This window comes from Schistocerca gregaria, unplaced genomic scaffold (genome assembly GCF_023897955.1).
Source record: "Schistocerca gregaria isolate iqSchGreg1 unplaced genomic scaffold, iqSchGreg1.2 ptg000831l, whole genome shotgun sequence".
In the NCBI taxonomy this organism is placed as follows: Eukaryota; Metazoa; Arthropoda; class Insecta; order Orthoptera; family Acrididae; genus Schistocerca; species Schistocerca gregaria.
The window spans coordinates 163175-180815 of NW_026062196.1; the positions used below are offsets into that span (position 1 = coordinate 163175).

Sequence of the window (17641 nt, forward strand, 5' to 3'; positions counted from 1 at the left end):
GGAGCTGAAGGAAAGTAAAGGTCAGATCAAGAAGTCGGATCGAAGAGATCAAAACGTGTGTGGCATACCATAGGGAACGATTGAAAGTGAGATTCTTGAGCAACGCTCAGCTAAAAAAAAAAAAAAAAAAACAGACCTTCCTTTGCGCATCACACACTAACGCATTCACAACGCGCCCCATCCCGAAACATCCGCGCGCGACGTGCGTCGCCGAACCTCCCCCTTCTCTCTCCAAAAGCGCCGAGCTCTCGCGCGACTCATTCGGCGCAGAACGCCCTCGGGGCCCCCCCCCCCAGTGAGCGTTTCCGGGTGACAGGGGAAAAAAAAATTTTACATTGCAAAATATTCAATACATCTTACGTCTTGCCGAAGGCTCTAGTCGCTCAAGTCGACTCTGGCCACTTTTTTCGCGGTGCCAATTTCGCAAGCGTTGACTTGGGAAGCGAACCGAAGCGAATTGATGGTTTCGTTAAAATTTTCAGGAGACGGGGAAATGTTGACAAACATGAGCGTCTTAGACTGTCCCCCAAGAGAGTTTTGAAGAAGGTAGGTGAGTTTGGAGTCGCGGAACGGAACGTGCTTGTCCTTGTTGGCGAGAGCCGCAATGACGTTTTTCAAACAACACAAACTCTTGTTGATATATTTAGTTTCTGTGAAGCGGTCGCCTGTGGCGCCGGAGGCAGCCACTCGCTCGGATCCGGCCAGATCGATCATGTTCAGCAAGCCGTTGATGGCGTTGCCGGTGACTTCATTTTTGCCGACGATCCTGAGCTGAAAGACGCAGTGACTGCGCGACGAGTGAAGGTTGAGACGCGTGGCGCCCACCATGCGGTTTTTGCTCGCGGTCCGCAGCAGCTCGTAGACTTGGTCGGGTGTCTTGACTTGCACGACCAACAGGTTCGATACGCTGGTTTGGCCAGTGGACGCTTCGTGTTTCACGTCGCATTTTTTTGTACCGCTATTTTTTGGATCTAGCAGGTCGCGAATGTTTTCGTTGTAAATTTCTAAAAAGCTGGCATGTATCTCGAAGCACCACCCTCGGCCCCGCAGCTTGTCGCTCGACTCGAAGATCTGCTTCACGGCGCGAGAAATCATGCCCTCGGTCTCCTCGTTGAGCATAGAGCCCTCCGGACCCTCCATCGTGTAGGTCTTCCCAGACCCAGTCTGACCGTACGCGAAGATGCAGGCGTGATAGCCGTCCAGCGCGGACTGAACCAGCTGGGAAATTTCGCTGAACACGCTCTTCTGCGTCGAGTTGCTTTGAAACACGTAGTCGAACTTGAAAAAGTGTCTCTTGTCCGGAACCGCCTTGCACCCGGTCACGTCCTTTTGCTGCTTCTGGACGATCTCAAAGCTGGTGCAATCGAACTTGTTGAACACGTAGTAGATGGCGTCGTCCTTCGAAGAGGGCATCTTCTCCTCAGGCAACAACCCACGTACACGACAATACACGCGAATATTTCCCTTTAGTTCTTGTATGGTGTTGTGCATTTGGCGTCGGATTTGCTCGTCCTCGAGCAACTGAGCCTCGAGTTCCTTTATTTGGGCTTCTTGAGTCATTACGATCGAGGAGAGCCGATGGGATTCCTCCTCGAGCTTGACGACGGAGTTTTGAAGGTTGCTGTTTTGCTCTAGCATGCGGTGGAGCTTTACATTCATGTCGTCGATGAACTCGTCCTTTTGCTTGAGGCATTCTTCTTTTTTCTTCAGGGCTTCTTTGGAGGACAGCAGGCTGCTTTGGGTGCTGTTCAGGGCGGATTGGAGGCCGTCCAGCTCGGCCTTGTGGCGACATTTGAGTCCCCAGAGTTCCTGTTCCAGTCTGTCCAGGAAGCACTTCGTTTTGTGCATCTGCTTTTCGTAGGGGTTCGCGCGACCCTGCGGGTTTGGTTTCTCTTTGGAGACGACTTCTAGCTGGGCGTCCTTGTCGTAAAGCCGGCTGGAAATCTGGTCGACTTGAGTACTCAGTTTTTGCGCGGATTCCATCAAGTCCTTCAGATTGGCGGCGATGGCCTGGCCGGGGAGCTTGAGGAACGAACCCGAAGCTCTGTTGACGGATGCGCGACCGGAGGCGGTGTGATTGGAGAGTTTGGAGACGGTGGTTGTCAGGGGTCCAGACGACGGTTTGCTTCGAAAAGGCGTCTGAACTTGGATTTTGCCAGCAAATCTCGATGGTGCAGGCGCTCGCTTGGGAGGCGCCGAGACCTGCGCAGGTGCCAGCTTTGAGGGTGGGTGTGGCAACAGGGATCTCCTAGAAACGGGCAGAGACGGACGGCCGACGAGACCAGAAACGGCCTCATGCGCGGCATTATTTGGTTTCGTTTTGGCGTCACCCGAAATCGCAACGTTTGGATTGGCGTTTTCCTACAAAAAAAAAAAAAGGTGGTCAAATCTCGGGCGCGGCGCACAAAGACTCCCCCTACTCGGTCCGTCGAACGCACCTTGACGCTCGCGTTGACTGAAGGCACGATGTTCGACGTGCGGGGCTTCTGCGGTGGCCATCACGCCAAGAAAAAAATTTTTCTAGATGGTTAGCGCCTTCTCTACAGGAGGGGAAGAGTGGTGCGGCGAGCACCCTCGCGCGCGAAGAGCGGCCCCGATTGGGGGGGGCAACACGTACGTAAGATATGGTGCTCATTTTCTAGCCGTTACAAAAAAAAAATAATTTTTTTCGTGCGCAAAAAGAGCGTAATCAAAGATGCAGAGAGATCGGCTTGGCGAAGAGTGGTGCGGCGTGTTGCGTTGGAGATGCAGGCACTGCGCTTCGAAAGGGTCATAGAAGTCGGCGGGAGGGTTGGTGGTTACGAACGAGCCGAAATGGATTATAAATCGTTGGCGTAGATTTTTTTCTTATTGCGAGCTGAAAAAAAAAAAAAAAACGGCAATTGCCATTTTTTTGGGTATTTAAAAATGTATAGAGGAGGTACGCGAATAATTGGCGAGGGGTTTTTTTCACCGGCGGCGGCCGAGAGTGGGGCGAGCGGGGGGCGGGGGTGGTCTTGGGCAGGGCGAGGGAGGTTTTTTTTTGACGGACTTTGCTAAATGCAGACGAGATTTCGGCGTTGGTCGTCGATCTCGGCAGCCATTCCCTGAAGGCCGGATTTGCGGGAGATGACAGCCCCCAGTGTGTGATTCCATCAGTATGTACGCACGGGTCCGGAGAGCCGCGCGGGGGGGGTTTTTTTTTTTTTTTGGGTCGCAGTTTTTCGAAAAGTGGTCGCTGACGTTTTTGACACGTTAAGGACGTGGGGGGTCGTCTACACGAGTGGGGAGAGTGGCGTGGTGGGGGGGGACAGGATGCAGGGGATCGAGTGTCCCGACTCCGAGCCCGCTCCGGAGGCGTCGCGCAGGTATTACGTGGGGACGAGCGCGCTGAATCTGTTTCGTGAGGGGATGGAGGTCAAGTGTCCCGTCCAGGACGGGTTGATTCAAGACTGGGATTGCGCGTCGAAGCTGTACGATTTTGCGCTGAGGGAGGTGTTGCGGGTGAACCCGAGGGAGCACCCGGTGTTGCTGAGCGAGCCGGGATTCAACACGTCCGCGCTGCGGGAGAAGACCACCGAGTTCTTCTTCGAGCACTACCAGGTGCCGGCGTTCTTCCTGTGCAAGAATCGCGTGCTTTCGTCGTTCGTGTACGGGAGAGCGACGTCGGCGGTGGTCGAGTCCGGGGGCGGGACGACGGTGGTGACGCCCGTTCACAACGGGTACGCCCTGACGAAGGCGATCGTTCGGTCTCCGCTGGCCGGGGACGAGTTGACGCGCATTTACAGACACGTAGTCGAGAAGGCCGGAATCGAGATTCGGCCGGGGTACATGTTGAACAAGAAGCAGGCGGAGAGCGGCGAGTTCAAGGTCTCGCTCAAGAACTTGGCGGGGGTGACGGAGTCGTTTCACAGCTACCAGGTGAACCAGATACTGCAGTCTCTGAAGGAGGAGACCTGCCAGGTGAGCGAGCACCCGATCGCAGACGAGCAGACGGTGGCGGCCATTTCCGAGCCGGAGTGGCCGTTTCGGATTACCAGACGATTTCTCCGGCGGAACACAAATTCCGGATTCCGGAAATTCTGTTCAACCCGTCCCGCTTCGTGCCGGCGGATTACCCGAGGTACGAGGAGTTCCGGGCGTTGCCGGGCATCCACCAGATGCTGGTCAACAGCATCTCGGCGTGCGACAGCGACATCAGGAAGGACCTGTACCAGAACATCGCCATTTGCGGCGGCAACACGCTGTTTCCGGAGTTCCAGGACCGGTTCATCGCAGAGGTCAACACGCTCACGGCGCAGCAGAAGAAGATCAGGAACCAGAGCCTGCCGTTCAACGCGGAGAGGAAGTACTCGGTGTTCATTGGCGGGTCCATACTGGGTTGTTTGGGAACGTTTCACCTCATGTGGATCAGCAAGCAGGAATATGAGGAACACGGGAGAAGCATAGCGGATCGGAAGTGTCCGTAGCCGCTCGAGAGGGGCGCAATGTATTATGCGGCTTTTTATTTTTGCCTGTTTTTTCCTTTTATGAAGTTCCGGATCGAGTTGCCGCGCAGCAGTTTCTGCATCGACAGCAGGCTGTTCGTGCCGACCAGGTGCGGGGTGCCCCCTTTCGGGGTTTGGGCGTCGTGGATGTCCAGCAGGTGGGTCCACCGGGGGTGGCGCGGCCGCTGCTTCTCGAAGTCCATTTCGTCGCGGAGTTGTTCCCAGCCGACGAAGGTGACTTGGTTCGAGTTTGAGGGCGACGGCGCCGTGCAGGGGGGCGTCGCGCGACTTGACGAGGTGGTCGCGAACCAGCGAGAACGCCTCGTACCCGAAGCGGTTGCTCAGGATGCAGTCGAACGGAGAGGGCGGGTTGCCTTGGTCGGTGTAGCTCAGGACGATTTTTCGCGCCTTGAAGCAGCCTTTGCCCTCTTGGTTGAAGATGCGCTCGAGCATTTCGGTGGTGTAGGTCTTGTTGTGGATGTCGCTGTTGATGATCAGCGCCATCGTCTTGTTGTGGCGGAACCGATCGGTCAGCGTTTTGACGTCGGAGACGAGGCTGGACAGAGATATGGGCCGCTCCGGCGTGTACAGACGGAGCGCGCTGCCGCCGACGGACACGGCGCGCCCAGGTAGCCGCAATTGCGGCCGTCGATTTCCACGACGCAGACGCAGCGACGGATCGCCGTGGCCGTCTGCTTCACGCTGTCGACGTTCGTCAGGATGGAGTTCACGGCCGTGTCCGCGGCCCACCGACACGGACGTGCACGGACAGTCGTTGTAGATGCTCGCAGGGATCACCACGATCGGTATCCGCAGCGCGGGGTACTCACTCGCCGCACGCGCGAACTGGGTCAAACACACGTACGCCTCCCAACCGCCAATCAAGAACAACGCGCGAATCCCCATCTCCTCCAACCTCCTCGCGCACTCCCCCAACGCGTTGTCCGGCGTCTTCTTGTTCGTTCCCAGGATCACGCCGCTCCGAATGCCCCAGCCCTCCACGTCGATCCACTTCAGCGGCTCGAAGTTCCCGCTCCACAACCCGTGACACCCCTCGTAAATGCCATACACACGGTAATTGTGCATGGTGGCCAGCCTCGTGATCATGCCCACGGGGCTGTTCATCCCCGGCGTCGGCGGCCCCATGTTCAGGATCGCGATCGAGGTGCCGTCGCTCGGGACCTCGTGCGACAGCAGCGAGGTCTTCGCCCACGTCTTGTAGATGTTCCAGTCCCTCACGTACCCAACGCCCCTCAGACTCGCCGCCAACTCGAACTTCCTCTCCGCCATCGCCGCCGACACCCTGCGCGTCTCCCTCACCGCCTCCATCAGCGGGCGCTCCACCAGCGACTCTCCCACCAGGCACACCACCTTCGCCTCCGCCTCCATCCCTCCTCCAAGATCACGTTCAACGCCTTCACCCCCATCCTCGTCGCAGCGTGCGGCTCCATCCCCGACGGCAACCCCCCTCTCTGCACGTGTCCGCACACCGTCACCCTCACGTCCAACCCCAACTCCTCCGACACCACGCTCCTCACCTCCTCCGACGATATCCTGTTCCCCTCTATGTCCTTCGCCCCCTCCGCCATGATCACTATCGACCGCCGAATCCCCAACTCGAAGCTCCGACTAATCGCCCGGCACAAACTCTCCCTCCAGTTCCCCCTCGCCGGGCACTCCGGCACGAACGCGTAATCCGCCCCCACCGCCAACGCGCTGTACAGCGCCAAGTACCCGCACTCCCTGCCCATCACCTCTATCACAAACGTCCTCTGGTGCGACGACGCCGTCGTCATGATGCACCTCACCGCGTCCGTAATCCTGTGCAGCGCCGAGTCGCAGCCTATCGTCATCTCCGTCCCCCAAAAATCGTTGTCTATCGACCCCACCACCCCCACCACGTACAACTTCGGGTGCTCCTCCAGCTCGTGCGCCCCAATCTTCCCCTCGCTCAACAACTCCTCCAAGTGCTCTCTCCACTCCGACGACAACATGCTCGCGCCCGTCAACGACCCGTCCCCCCCAATGCATATCAGCCGATCTATCCCAAACTTCAGCAAGTTCAGCGCCGCCCTCTTCCTCCCCTCCCTCTTCGTGAACTCCGGGCACCGACTCGTCCCCAGCACCGTCCCTCCCTTCAACCGCGAACCAGCAAAAAAAAAAAAAGACAAAAAAAAAAAAAAACTCCACACGTCATTCCACTCCGCTCCTCGCGCTCTCGCCCCCCTCCCCCACTCGCTCACGTACGTTCGGCAGCAACCCAGACACGTCGTTCCACTTCAACTGCGTGATCTGCTCCCCGTTGTACAGCCCGACGAACCCCTCCAATATCCCGTACACCTCGACGCTCAGCATCGACGCGTGGCGCACCACCGCCCTAATGCACGCGTTCATCCCCTGCGCGTCCCCTCCACTCGTCATAATCGCCACGTGCACCTTCGCGCCGCCCAACGCCGACAACTTCCTCCTCACCCCCTCGACCTGCTGTCTCACCTCGCTGCTCATCGCAAAAAATCTGCTCCCACGCCCCCCCCTCTCAGCCATTTCACCACACCATACACCACACACACCCCCCCCCCCAGCTGCCAAACCCCCCGCGCTTTTTTTTTTCACACCTGTCACCGCGCGTCCCAGCTGCCAAACCCCCCACGCTTTTTTTTTCACACCTGTCACCGCGCGTCCCAGCTGCCAAACCCCCCGCGCTTTTTTTTTTCACACCTGTCACCGCGCGTCCCAGCTGCCAAACCCCCCGCGCTTTTTTTTTTTTCACACCTGTCACCGCGCACCCCGCCCACCAAACCCCGCGCGCTCCACCCCCCCCCCCCGCCCGTCGCCCCGCGCCCCGGCCGCCAAACCCCCCCGCGCCGCACCCGCACTTCCTTTCTTGCCCCGCTTTCTATAATACACACTACTAATAAATCGGCTTCTGCTTCTGCCTCGTGTTCCAGTGCAGGCACTCCGCCAAGCTCTTGAACCAGTCCCCCACCGTGTCGCTCTTGTTCACCCACACGAACGGCCACTTAGAAATCCGAATGATGATGTAATCGCCCCTCTCCAGCTCGGTCCGACAACGCCCGTCGAACGACGCCCACGCGCTCGACCGGCTGTCGTTCGGCAACTGCACCTTGATCTCCACCGAGTCCGGAAACAGCAGCGGCCGAAAAGACAGCGAGTGCGGGCAAATCGGCGTGAAAATGATCGCCGGCACCTGCGGGTGCACCATGCTCCCCCCAGCCGCCAAACTGTACGCCGTCGACCCCGTCGTCGTAGAAATGATGATCCCGTCCGCCTGAATCGTCGTCACGCGGTGCCCGTCGCAGTAGCACTCCAAATTCGACAGGTACGGGGAATTCCCCCTCTCGATCACCACCTCGTTCAGAACCGTGTGGCGCTCCACGATCTCCCCCTCGTCCTTTTGACGCGACACGATGCAAAACAGACGCGACCGCAGCGTCAAGTAGCACTCCTTCAGCACCGAAGAAATCGCCCTCTTGTAGTTCTTGGTCCTGTACGGCGTCAAAAACCCGAGCGACCCCAAGTTGAACGCCATCACCGGCGGAATCGCCGTCTGGAACAGGTAGTTCACGTGCAGCACCGTCCCGTCCCCTCCCAGGCAAATCACCAGGTCGATCTTCTGCGCCAGGTGCTGTATGTCCGACTCGTCGAAACTCTCCAAATACGGAATTTCTTGCAACACGTCCACCTCCACCATCACGTTGATGTTCTTCTCCTGCTTCAACCAGGTCGCCATCTCTCGCAACAACTCCGTGATCTCCGGCTCGTTCCGCTTCTTGATGATGATCACATTCTGCGGCTGACTCTCCCACACCAACCGGATCAACTTGATCGTCGTCGGACCAACTTGTATCTGACGGTCCGTCAAGTGCTCGTCCACCATGATGTGGTCGTATCCCTTCAACAACCGAATCCCAGCGCGTGGAATCGGCGCCTCCTTGTTGTCCGCCGAGGCGACCCATTTCAGCTGCTCGACGCTCACGAACACCTTCGAAGAATCAATCGAGTCCGACATCTCGTACAACTGCTGCCTCGACGCCGCCGACTCGTCCGACTGCTGCCTCGACGCCGTCAACTCGTCCGACTGCTGCCTCGACGCCGTCAACTCGTCCGACTGTCGCCTCGACGCCGTCAACTCGTCCGACTGTCGCCTCGACACCGCCAACTCGTCCGACTGCTGCCTCGACGCCGCCAACTCGTCCGATTGCTGCCTCGACTCGTCCGCGGCCTCCGGTCCCGCCAACTCGCCGCTGGCCTCACCCCCATCCACCGACGACCCCGCGCCCCACGCCTCGCCCGCCTGCGCCTCGGGCGCGGCCCGACTCGCCTCGTCGCGCACTCCGGAAAAGTATATCGTGGGGATGTCCGGGTTCTTTGTCGCCAAAAACGACGCGGACTCCTCGCTCAAATCCACCACCCCCGCCTCCACACGATCCATCGACATCGACAGACACGGCGGCCTGCACACCTGTCTCTCCCCCGTCACCCTAGACCCCCCCATCTGCGCCATGTCGTTCAACGACTGCGTCAAATTCGGCATCTGGTGCGACGACCCCTTCTCCATCTCCCCCCTCTGTCCCTCTCTGTACGCTCCAACCACGTCCTCCCTACCCCCCAAACCTACCACCCTCCTCTCCTCTTGGCGCCTCGCGCCAAACGCGTACTCCGCTCCCCCTCTGCACTCCGACGACGACAACTCCTCCCCCCTAAACTTCGCCAACTGCTGCTGTCCCTCTCGACTCTGTCCCTCCCCCCTCCTCTCCTCCTCGCCCTGGCACCTCGCCTGCCCCCCCCTCCAACTCCGTCTGCACCTCCCTCCTACCCCCGCACTTCAACTCCTCTCGGCACATCTGCGCCGGCACCCCGTCCCCCTGACTCGCCGACTTCGCCCTCCCCCCCCCCCCTCCTGCATACGCGCTCCCCCCGCCAACTGTCCCACCCCACTCGGAAACCCCCTCGGGTCCAACCCCCGTATCTGATTCGACTCCAACGCCAGCGGAAACCCGTTGTCTATCAAATTCTCGTACTCCTTGCAACTCGACATGTCCGACGACAAACTCACCACCGAACGCTTGGCATTCGTAAACAACGATATCCGATTCTCATCTATCAACTTCCTCACCGCCTCGCTCGACTGCTCCCTGTACGCCGCGTACTTCAACGCCCTCCTCACCCCAGAATTAAAACACTCGCTCTTCTCCGACTCCCCGTCCCCCCCCCCCCCTGCTCACCTCCTGTCCCGCCGGCTCCGCCTCCCTCCTGTAATCCGCCAACTGGTCGAACGGTATCGTCGAGCAATACGCGCCCCGCACCGGCGTAGACGAGTACGACACCTGCGGCGGTATCTTGAAGTACATGCTCGCGCTCCCCTCGCTAAAACAATTTATCGCCCTCAAAAAAATCAACGGCGGAATCGCTCCGTCAAACGTGTAATCCTGCTCCTTCGTATCCCTCAACAACTCGTCTATCACAATCGCTTCTCCCCCACCACCCACACACAAACCCGTCAGACATACACACACACACACACTCTCTCTCTCTCTCTACGCCCTCACCCCCCCCCCCACCGCCATCGCCGTACCGTTGCTCGACCAAACGCAACCCTCGTCGTCCTGCAACTCGTATTCCTCCGGGTCCACCGACCAGTGCTTCGCCGCGTCCTCCAACAACGCCCTAAACGTCGACGTCGGCGTCACTCGAAAATAGTGGACCTGGCACCTGTAACTTATCGACACGCGTCGCAAACGCTCTGAAAGCAAACCCGAATGTTCGCGCGCGCGCACGCCCGCGGCCAAATCGGTCAGCCAACTCGACGACCTCGACCCACCCCCCTCAACCCCGCTATTAAAAAACTATACGTACTAGCGATATTGTGGGTCATAGCGCCGCCCTACGATCACAGACTGCCCTTTGATTCGCTGGCAAACCAAAACCCGTAAAGTTCCAAACTATCAAACATGAGAAAAATTTGCTCAGCCAAACCGCCCAACTCACGCGTATATCACGACAACCCAACGTGTGCAAACCACTCGCACCAACCGCTAAAAAAACTATACCCTCTAAAAAAAAAAAAACTGCCCTGCCTGGCATGCCTCACCGGGCGGGGGACTCTCGCAAAAAAGGGCCAAAACCAAAAATCAAGCGCAAATATCAGAGAAACATCGTACCATTTAAAAAAAAAAGACAAGGATCTCTGCGCCTCTGCACTCACATAGAAACACTCCAGAGAACTCTCGCCTCTCTGCTCTCTCGAAATGTGGCGGTCACTCAAACTTCTGTCGTCGCGTCCGCGTCCAAACGCGACAACGCGCCCTGTTTCCAAAAAACACCCTGTTCTAATCGCCCCCTTCCGAACGCCCACTCACCACCTGCGCACGTTCCACGCCACCCCCACCCTAAACAAAAGACCCCCCCGTATCTACAAGCCCCTCTCCAAAGAGGAACCCGACTTCGTCATCGACGGAGACACCATCCCACAATCGAGACTCGGCGACATGTTCGCTCAACTGAACGAAAACATAGACGCCGCCGACCCAATCGCTTCACCCGATCACCAAAAACTGCTGGTCAACGAAGTGCTGTCCATCGGACGGCACACCAAAATATTGCCCGGTACGTCCTACTGCTTCTTTTTGAATACGCAAAACGCGTGTGTGTAACCGAACGGCGTACGCGAAAAAGACCGAAAACTCACTCATCCTAAACTCGCGCGCTTCGGCCAGGCGGTCGCCTCATGACATTCAGTGCGCTCGTCATGGTAGGGACTGGCAACGGCTGCGCCGGCATAGGGCGAGCCAGGGGAGAAACCGTTTCAGTGGCCATCCGAGCGGCTGTCACCAATGCGAAAAAAAACATGATTTCAATCAACCGACATCGCGGGTGTACTGTTTCTCGAGATAACGTCTACAAATACAAGAGAACGAAGGTCATCGTGGGCGCGCGTCGAATGGGATACGGTATTCAGGCGTCTCCAGACATGCGCCTCGCCCTAAAAGCTTTCGGACTCAAAGATCTCTTCGTCACTACCACCGGCCGAACGGGCAATAAACAGGCACTTTACCGGGCGCTCTTCAAGGGATTGCAAAGGGACATTAACACTCCAAGTAACATCGCGAAGGCGCTGGGAAAAAAACTCTTCGATATTCACGCTTTTCATTATAACTCTAAAGACTAATATGTATCACCGAAACTCACATAACGCTCAATAAAAACCACACTTCACCTAAAGTCTGAACACACCCTTTATTTGGTGTGCGTTGCATGAACCAACTGATGCATCGCGCTCCCAATTCCAAGTGCCTCTAACTTGCTATTCTCACTCAAGCCTCCCCCTTATTCACCTCCACACGGAACTGCCGCTGCATCCGTGAACGCTTCCTCCAGCAAAAATGCAAATTCCCTAATGGTAGTACTCTCTATCAGAACTTCCAGTATGTTCGTCGGACTCGTCCCCCTCGCTTTGAACGTATTCCTCTTGACTTGAACCTTCCTCTCCCATACACTTAACTTCCACCTCGTCGAACACCGACGCATAATAGCTGTTATCAGCAGAAAACAGCTGGTCTTCTTTCACGGTGGGCGAGCTCGGCGACATCGTGGAATAATAGTAATCCTTCTGCTTCTTTTTTTTGAGGGTCTTTTCCTTCGAACACATTATAGGAACCGGCGTCGACATTTTGACTTCCAAACCCACCATGTTCAGATCTGGATTGATCGACGTGTCCGCAAAATCACCGTAATACCTCACATCATCCAATTGCGAACTTTCCGCTGCCAAAGGCTTCGGCTCGCCCACAGAAGAACCCGTGCGCGGAATCGAGAAGCAATTACTGAAAAAGGGATGGCTGGCGAACGCCCAACACGCTACTAAGTCGATGCTCAAAAAAAATAGCCAAGAAAAAAAAATAAATACCAAAGACATATAAGGGAGGTCGAAGTAATGAATGATCTCCCAAAGAATAATAAATATCAGCAGGTGGTAATAAGAGACTTCAGTAATCAAAGGTGAAATAATCTTGCTCAGTAAGATACCCAGGAAGCCAGACATGATGGAGACAAAGAAAAAAATAAAATATGTAGAGTCCGGAGAAAGGTAGATCAAAGAATATATCACACTTGCAATGGATCTAAGCAAAGAAATCCCTAAAAAAATTGGTTTATGTGTAAATGCGCGCTTCGCAGTCGTGTATATCCCCTCACCTTTGAAGGCAGTGCTGACGTACAGACCATTGTGGCAATACTCTGGTCCTTGTCTAACCTGAAGAAAAAGACATATAGGAACAAAAACGCGTCTGCATTGCCAGCGTATACCAAGTATATAGAAGAAATAATGCCGAACACAAATGAATAGACGAGACTCTTGTAGCCGGTTGGAAAGGGTAAAGCTAGAAACGCATAAATTCTCTACTCTTTTCGAAAAACCGCCTTGACGCGTTCGAAGTGTAACAGTGTTAAATTCTAATTACGTACACTTGCTTTGAAAAAAATGTTTCGAATTATCATGTCCACTATATATGAGGTCAAACCACGATGAGCGAGCAAGGCTGGATAATCGTTTGACTTTGAAGCACATCAATGCTCTTCGGCATTCGTAGATGACGGCCCAGGCAAAAATTGAAAAAAGAACGATTTGTATACACACGGTAACGGCGAACACTCTTTGGGGTACAAGAACAAATCCGACACAAACACCTATGACATGGCAAAGTGAAATTACCAAAAGTATTTTCCAATCCTGGTCAGGGAGGAACATGTAACATTGTAGTATTGTTGTGAGCAGGTCCATCATAACGTAGAGCTCAGAAATTTTAACGTGGTACGACTTGAGCACATCAGACATTGTCCCTTTAGTGAAGAATAGGAAAATTTTCCATGCGGTATTGAAAAAGACCAACTTTCCTAAGCCAGAAACGCCGGTGACCATGCAAGAAACGGCGGAGATGACTGGTATAACGACGTTTCGGGAGAGGACCAAAAAAGCAGTCAGAAGTTATGTAACTCGAAACGTGAAAATATGACAAGTATAAGTCCTCTCATTCAATCGTACTGTAGATATAGAGAAAGATGATGTTGTCTGGTTTAGCCGCCGATTCCATGCCTAAATGAAGTGGGAGGATAGCAGTGCATAGAACCTGAGATGTGAATAGACTGGTATGTAGATCAGCATAGACGCAACGTACAAAGGGAACTAAACAGATTTATGGCTCAATCTTGCGCAAATTAAAAAAAAATATTTTTTTGAGGTAAGGTGGAAGGAGTATGAATGCATCCTTGACGTCTGTTTGAGACCACTCGAGTTGCGTGGAGCGCACGGTACATAGAGCAATTGTCCGAAATTTTAGATTTTTTAAAAGGAATTATTGCGTATTTCTCAAATGCGCGCGATTAAAGCAGTCCAATCCTTATCTTAAGAATGCCCCCGGCTGGATCCACTGACAGAGGGTCACGGGGGTGTTATCTGTTGGGGGATCCCTCGAACAAGTATTGATATAAGAAAAACGCATCCCCGTTTGACTGCAATTAATTGGTTTTTCGACGTAGCAAAAAATCGATTTGGTCTAGTTGTGTGGGGGATATGTCGACGAGATGCCGGGGGTTATAGAAAGCCGGGAATATCGAAGAACATTTACGACGAAAACACCTTTTTTGGTTTTGGGGAGTTCAGACGCGCTTTGGCTTTAGTGCGGCCTTATATTGGGCGTGGATGCGTCAAAAAATTCTGACATGAAATTTTGTGGTTGTCTCAACTACCAAAAAAAAGCGTTTTTGTGGACATTCGTTGTTTGCTAGAGGTAGATGTAAAACGACGCGAATTCGAGAGTGGTTTCTTTTATTGAAGTGGTTCTTCGGCGTGGACCAGATGCATTCCGAAGGACACGAGGCTGACAAGCACACCTTTTTGGCTAAGGCAGATGCCAACGCTTTGCTCGAGCCTAGAATTATCCGCCCACTCGATCAAACTGTCATTGATCGAATTGCCGCAGGCGAAATTATTCAACGGCCTGCCAATTGCATCAAGGAACTACTGGAGAATTCGATTGACGCCAAGTCTACCGCCATTCAGATTTGCGTTAAAGAAGGCGGACTCAAGTACGTGAGCATCACAGACGATGGTACAGGCATAAGGGTGCGTGACAACGAGGCATGACAAGTGTGATGAAAAAAGTAGTCGCTGAGAGAGATAATCTGGTACAAATTTGAATGGCAAAATTTTTTTTCAATGTGGTGTGTTTATGTGGGGTTTGGATTAACTTTATGGTTTTTAGAAGGAGGACATGAAGATAGTTTGCGAGCGCTGGACTACGAGCAAGCTGTGTCGGTTTGAGGACCTGCAGACTATTGGGACTTATGGCTTTCGTGGCGAGGCGCTTTGTTCCGTGAGTCATATTGCCCACGTGACGATTGTTTCGATGGTGCGCGGCTGCTCGAGCGCCTACAGAGCCACGTACCGTGATGGGAAGCTTTGTGAGGACCAAAAAGGGTCACCCGAGCCGAAACCGTGCGCCGGCATACCTGGAACGCAAATAATAGTCGAGGATTTGTTTTACAACTATCCGCTTCGGAAAAGAGCGTTTTCCGCGTCGGAGGAGTATCACAGAATTTACGACGTGGTTTCTAAATACGCGATTCACAACGCGGGTATTGCGTTCAACTTGAAGAAGTTGGGTGAGAACCGAGCAGACATAGCCACGAAGAAGGTTAATTCGATAAAGGACAATATTCGAGAGCAATATGGATCAAGTTTAGTTAAGGAGTTGGTTCAGATAGAACTGGAGGAGGCGCGTCCGTTCCATTACAGAGTGTTTGGTTTTATATCGAATGGTAATTTGCAGGCGAAGAAGAGCGAGTTTATTTTGTTCGTCAATCATCGATTGGTGGAGTGTCCTGCTCTGAAAAAGAGCATCAAGGCGCAGTACAGCACCGTTTTTTCGAAGGCGCCGTCGGCGTGGACGTATTTGTCCGTAGAGTTAGATTCGAGGTACGTGGACGTTAATGTGCACCCGACGAAGAGGGAGGTACGTATCCAAGACGACAGAGTGGTATTTGGGAGGATAATGGAGTGCATAGGAGCTGAGTTGGACGTGATAGGCATGACACGTGCATTTGCTCAAGACAGAGCGGGCTCTCGCCTTGCGACCTCTGAGGCTATTTGCTACAGTCGTTCTAGTGCCAATGGGAAGAACGGCGTGGTGCCATGGGAGATTGACCGGAGTGAGAGTCGAACAAGAAGTATGAACGCGTTTTTGGGGCCATTGGAACGGCCGAAGTCAGTGCGCGATTGCGAAGTTGAGTCGTTTGAGTGTCTGGACGTAGATTTGAATGGCTTGGAGCAGGGTTTGGAGTTGCAGAGGTTGGCGAGCGAGACGTCATCGGAGTGGAAAGACGTGTCTAGTAAAAAACGAGCTAGAGAGCTTCTTGACGAGGGTGGAAGTCAAAGGACGTCCTCGGTGCAGAGGATGTACAAGCCGGTCAGAATTAAGCCTAGGGAATCGCCATCTCTGCTTTCTGTGAAGGAGCTGTTATCTGAGGCGGAGAGGACCTCTCATGTGGGCCTCAAGGCGTTGTTTCATGATTGCGCATTCGTGGGGTGCGTATCTCCTAGACATGCGCTCGTTCAGTATAAGACGCAGTTGTTTATGTGTGATATGCACGAGCTGAGCAAAGAGCTGTTTTATCAGGAGTGCTTACACAGGTTGGGCGAATTGACGCCGATTGAACTGACGGAGCCCGCGCCAATCGTCGAGTTGGTCAAAATTGCCCTCACTTTTCCGGAGGCCAATTGGGACCCGCTGGACGGAGATCCGGACGACATCGGGCGAGCGATTCAAAAGTCGCTGATTTCAAAAAAAGATTTGATGGAAGATTATTACTCGGTACAAATTTCTTCTGACGGGTACATCAAAACATTGCCCGAAGTCATCGATGGCCTTGTGCCGTTTGCTATGGACGGGCTGGCCATGTTCGTGTTGAGGCTTTACACGGAGGTGGGCTGGATCGAGGAAAAGGAGTCTTTGGAGAGGATAGCGAGGGAACTGGCTTTGTTGTACGCGCTACCGGACTATGCTGAAGACGAGGACGGGCAGATAGATCACCAGATGGCCTGGTCGGTCGAGCATCAGCTCTTGCCGAGTTTGAGAGTTCGATTCATGCCTCCGACCGCGTTTGTGAACAGTGGGGCCGTGAGGTTGGTGACGAAGTTGAGCAAGTTGTACAGGGTGTTCGAGAGGTGCTGAGGCGAGGGAGTGGGTGTTTGCGCCAGAAAGGGAAAAAAAAAAAAAATTAAAAAAAATTAATCTAAAACATCGCCATCGGCAGTGTTGTTTATAGGCTTTGCGCATCACTTAATTGGTAGTCCAGGTTACGATGGTACGTCGATTCCGAGGAGAGGTCGCCCCGGTTGCGCGGAGGGTTGTTGCGCGAGGGAGCAAATTGGTTGGGTTGAGAGGGTGCGCGTTTGTGATGTCGATATACCGGAGCTAAGGCAGGTGATTGTCGCGTTCATTTAGGGCATTGATATTAGCCATAAATCTAAGGGTCACAAGCGCAAGAGTCCTGTAAGCAAGGATCCGTATTTGCGTTTGCTTTTTAGCTTATACAAATTTTTGGCTCGTCGTACGACTTCTCGCTTCAATCAAGTGGTTTCGCGCCGCCTTTGCTTGAGCAGAAACAACAGGCCCCCGGTGTCTTTGAAGAAGGTGGCTCTATCGCTGAAAGACAAGCCAGAGGACACGATAGCTGTCGTCGTGTCGACTGTGACGAACGATGATCGTTTGCTGGTTGTACCCAAGATGACGCTTGCGGCCCTGCACGTTACAGAGAGCGCTCGCCTTCGAATAGAGAAGGCGGGAGGAAAGGTCCTCACTCTGGACCAGCTGGCCATGCTTCGTCCGACGGGGTCGAAGACCATGATATTGCAGGGTGCTCGACACGCTCGCAAGCAGTTCAAGCACTTCCGAAAGTTGAGGGGAAGGCATGCCGTTCCGTACATTAGGTCAAAGACGAAGAGCGGGCGTAAGCATGAGCGGGCTCGTGGCAGAAGGCCCTCAAGAGGATTCAGCGTTTGAGTATCAAAGTGAAAAAAAAATAAAAATGATCTCGAGATTATGCACGGTGTCGAATTCGCGTTTTATTAGAGGAGCGGTTGACGCGCGCTGCACTGG

General features: G+C 54.2%; 8 protein-coding genes across 11 annotated transcripts; 4 read left to right on the top strand and 4 right to left on the bottom strand.

Annotated features, from left to right (window-relative positions):
• Positions 1-143: 143 nt before the first annotated feature.
• Positions 144-2824, bottom strand: LOC126322712 (carboxy-terminal kinesin 2). Of its 2 annotated transcripts, none has more exons than XM_049994548.1 (3): positions 2618-2824; positions 2439-2486; positions 144-2361 (listed from the first exon to the last, which is right to left on the bottom strand). In XM_049994548.1, exons 1-3 carry the CDS (start codon positions 2633-2635, stop codon positions 376-378), a joined length of 2052 nt encoding a protein of 683 aa, XP_049850505.1. In that variant the 5' UTR covers positions 2636-2824; the 3' UTR covers positions 144-375. The 2 variants fall into 2 exon arrangements, with proteins under 2 accessions (XP_049850505.1, XP_049850506.1); XM_049994549.1 differs by having other exon boundaries at positions 2439-2483; positions 2618-2823.
• Positions 2825-3294: 470 nt separating this feature from the next.
• LOC126322683 (uncharacterized) lies at positions 3295-4448 on the top strand. The gene is made up of 2 exons (XM_049994517.1): positions 3295-3942; positions 4020-4448. The coding sequence occupies exons 1-2, from the start codon at positions 3295-3297 to the stop codon at positions 4446-4448; spliced, it is 1077 nt and encodes a 358-aa protein (XP_049850474.1).
• Positions 4449-4483: 35 nt separating this feature from the next.
• LOC126322684 (ATP-dependent 6-phosphofructokinase, platelet type-like) lies at positions 4484-6971 on the bottom strand. The gene is made up of 4 exons (XM_049994518.1): positions 6714-6971; positions 6005-6601; positions 4697-5936; positions 4484-4590 (listed from the first exon to the last, which is right to left on the bottom strand). Exons 1-4 carry the CDS (start codon positions 6969-6971, stop codon positions 4484-4486), a joined length of 2202 nt encoding a protein of 733 aa, XP_049850475.1.
• A 406-nt stretch (positions 6972-7377) lies between these two features.
• Positions 7378-8991, bottom strand: LOC126322685 (NAD kinase-like). Its single transcript, XM_049994519.1, has 2 exons — positions 8863-8991; positions 7378-8781 (listed from the first exon to the last, which is right to left on the bottom strand). The coding sequence occupies exons 1-2, from the start codon at positions 8989-8991 to the stop codon at positions 7378-7380; spliced, it is 1533 nt and encodes a 510-aa protein (XP_049850476.1).
• Positions 8992-10693: 1702 nt separating this feature from the next.
• Positions 10694-11655, top strand: LOC126322727 (30S ribosomal protein S5-like). The gene is made up of 2 exons (XM_049994567.1): positions 10694-11093; positions 11204-11655. The coding sequence occupies exons 1-2, from the start codon at positions 10736-10738 to the stop codon at positions 11653-11655; spliced, it is 810 nt and encodes a 269-aa protein (XP_049850524.1). The 5' UTR covers positions 10694-10735.
• LOC126322726 (uncharacterized) lies at positions 11228-13664 on the bottom strand. The gene is made up of 4 exons (XM_049994566.1): positions 13528-13664; positions 12951-13424; positions 12704-12865; positions 11228-12623 (listed from the first exon to the last, which is right to left on the bottom strand). The coding sequence occupies exons 1-4, from the start codon at positions 13574-13576 to the stop codon at positions 11881-11883; spliced, it is 1428 nt and encodes a 475-aa protein (XP_049850523.1). The 5' UTR covers positions 13577-13664; the 3' UTR covers positions 11228-11880.
• Positions 13665-14293: 629 nt separating this feature from the next.
• LOC126322725 (DNA mismatch repair protein Mlh1-like) lies at positions 14294-16740 on the top strand. 3 transcript variants are annotated; one of them, XM_049994563.1, is made up of 2 exons: positions 14294-14607; positions 14747-16740. In XM_049994563.1, exons 1-2 carry the CDS (start codon positions 14341-14343, stop codon positions 16712-16714), a joined length of 2235 nt encoding a protein of 744 aa, XP_049850520.1. In that variant the 5' UTR covers positions 14294-14340; the 3' UTR covers positions 16715-16740. The 3 variants fall into 3 exon arrangements, with proteins under 3 accessions (XP_049850520.1, XP_049850522.1, XP_049850521.1); XM_049994565.1 differs by having other exon boundaries at positions 14489-14570; XM_049994564.1 differs by having other exon boundaries at positions 14516-14669.
• A 1-nt stretch (position 16741) lies between these two features.
• Positions 16742-17585, top strand: LOC126322728 (60S ribosomal protein L18-like). Its single transcript, XM_049994569.1, has 2 exons — positions 16742-16847; positions 16988-17585. The coding sequence occupies exons 1-2, from the start codon at positions 16845-16847 to the stop codon at positions 17543-17545; spliced, it is 561 nt and encodes a 186-aa protein (XP_049850526.1). The 5' UTR covers positions 16742-16844; the 3' UTR covers positions 17546-17585.
• The last annotated feature ends 56 nt before the right edge of the window (positions 17586-17641 follow it).

Excerpts from the sequence above, each read along its gene's own strand:
- LOC126322712 (XM_049994548.1), bottom strand. Across the intron at positions 2,362-2,438 it reads CAGTCAACGCGAGCGTCAAG|GAAAACGCCAATCCAAACGT; the intron begins GTGCGTTCGACG and ends TTTTTTTTGTAG.
- LOC126322683 (XM_049994517.1), top strand. The coding sequence starts at position 3,295 with ATGCAGGGGATCGAGTGTCCCGACTCCGAGCCCGCTCCGGAGGCGTCG. Across the intron at positions 3,943-4,019 it reads TGAAGGAGGAGACCTGCCAG|ACGATTTCTCCGGCGGAACA; the intron begins GTGAGCGAGCAC and ends TCGGATTACCAG.
- LOC126322684 (XM_049994518.1), bottom strand. The coding sequence starts at position 6,971 with ATGAGCAGCGAGGTGAGACAGCAGGTCGAGGGGGTGAGGAGGAAGTTG. Across the intron at positions 5,937-6,004 it reads ACAGGATATCGTCGGAGGAG|AGGGGGGTTGCCGTCGGGGA; the intron begins GTGAGGAGCGTG and ends ACACGTGCAGAG. Across the intron at positions 4,591-4,696 it reads ACTCGAACCAAGTCACCTTC|GGGGCACCCCGCACCTGGTC; the intron begins GTCGGCTGGGAA and ends AAACCCCGAAAG.
- LOC126322685 (XM_049994519.1), bottom strand. The coding sequence starts at position 8,991 with ATGGCGCAGATGGGGGGGTCTAGGGTGACGGGGGAGAGACAGGTGTGC. Across the intron at positions 8,782-8,862 it reads AGGAGTCCGCGTCGTTTTTG|GCGGGCGAGGCGTGGGGCGC; the intron begins GCGACAAAGAAC and ends CCCGAGGCGCAG.
- LOC126322727 (XM_049994567.1), top strand. The coding sequence starts at position 10,736 with ATGTGGCGGTCACTCAAACTTCTGTCGTCGCGTCCGCGTCCAAACGCG. Across the intron at positions 11,094-11,203 it reads GCACACCAAAATATTGCCCG|GCGGTCGCCTCATGACATTC; the intron begins GTACGTCCTACT and ends CGCTTCGGCCAG.
- LOC126322726 (XM_049994566.1), bottom strand. The coding sequence starts at position 13,576 with ATGGAATCGGCGGCTAAACCAGACAACATCATCTTTCTCTATATCTAC. Across the intron at positions 13,425-13,527 it reads CATCTTTCTCTATATCTACA|TCATCTCCGCCGTTTCTTGC; the intron begins GTACGATTGAAT and ends TCGTTATACCAG. Across the intron at positions 12,624-12,703 it reads GAGTATTGCCACAATGGTCT|GGATTTCTTTGCTTAGATCC; the intron begins GTACGTCAGCAC and ends CAATTTTTTTAG.
- LOC126322725 (XM_049994563.1), top strand. The coding sequence starts at position 14,341 with ATGCATTCCGAAGGACACGAGGCTGACAAGCACACCTTTTTGGCTAAG. Across the intron at positions 14,608-14,746 it reads ACGATGGTACAGGCATAAGG|AAGGAGGACATGAAGATAGT; the intron begins GTGCGTGACAAC and ends TATGGTTTTTAG.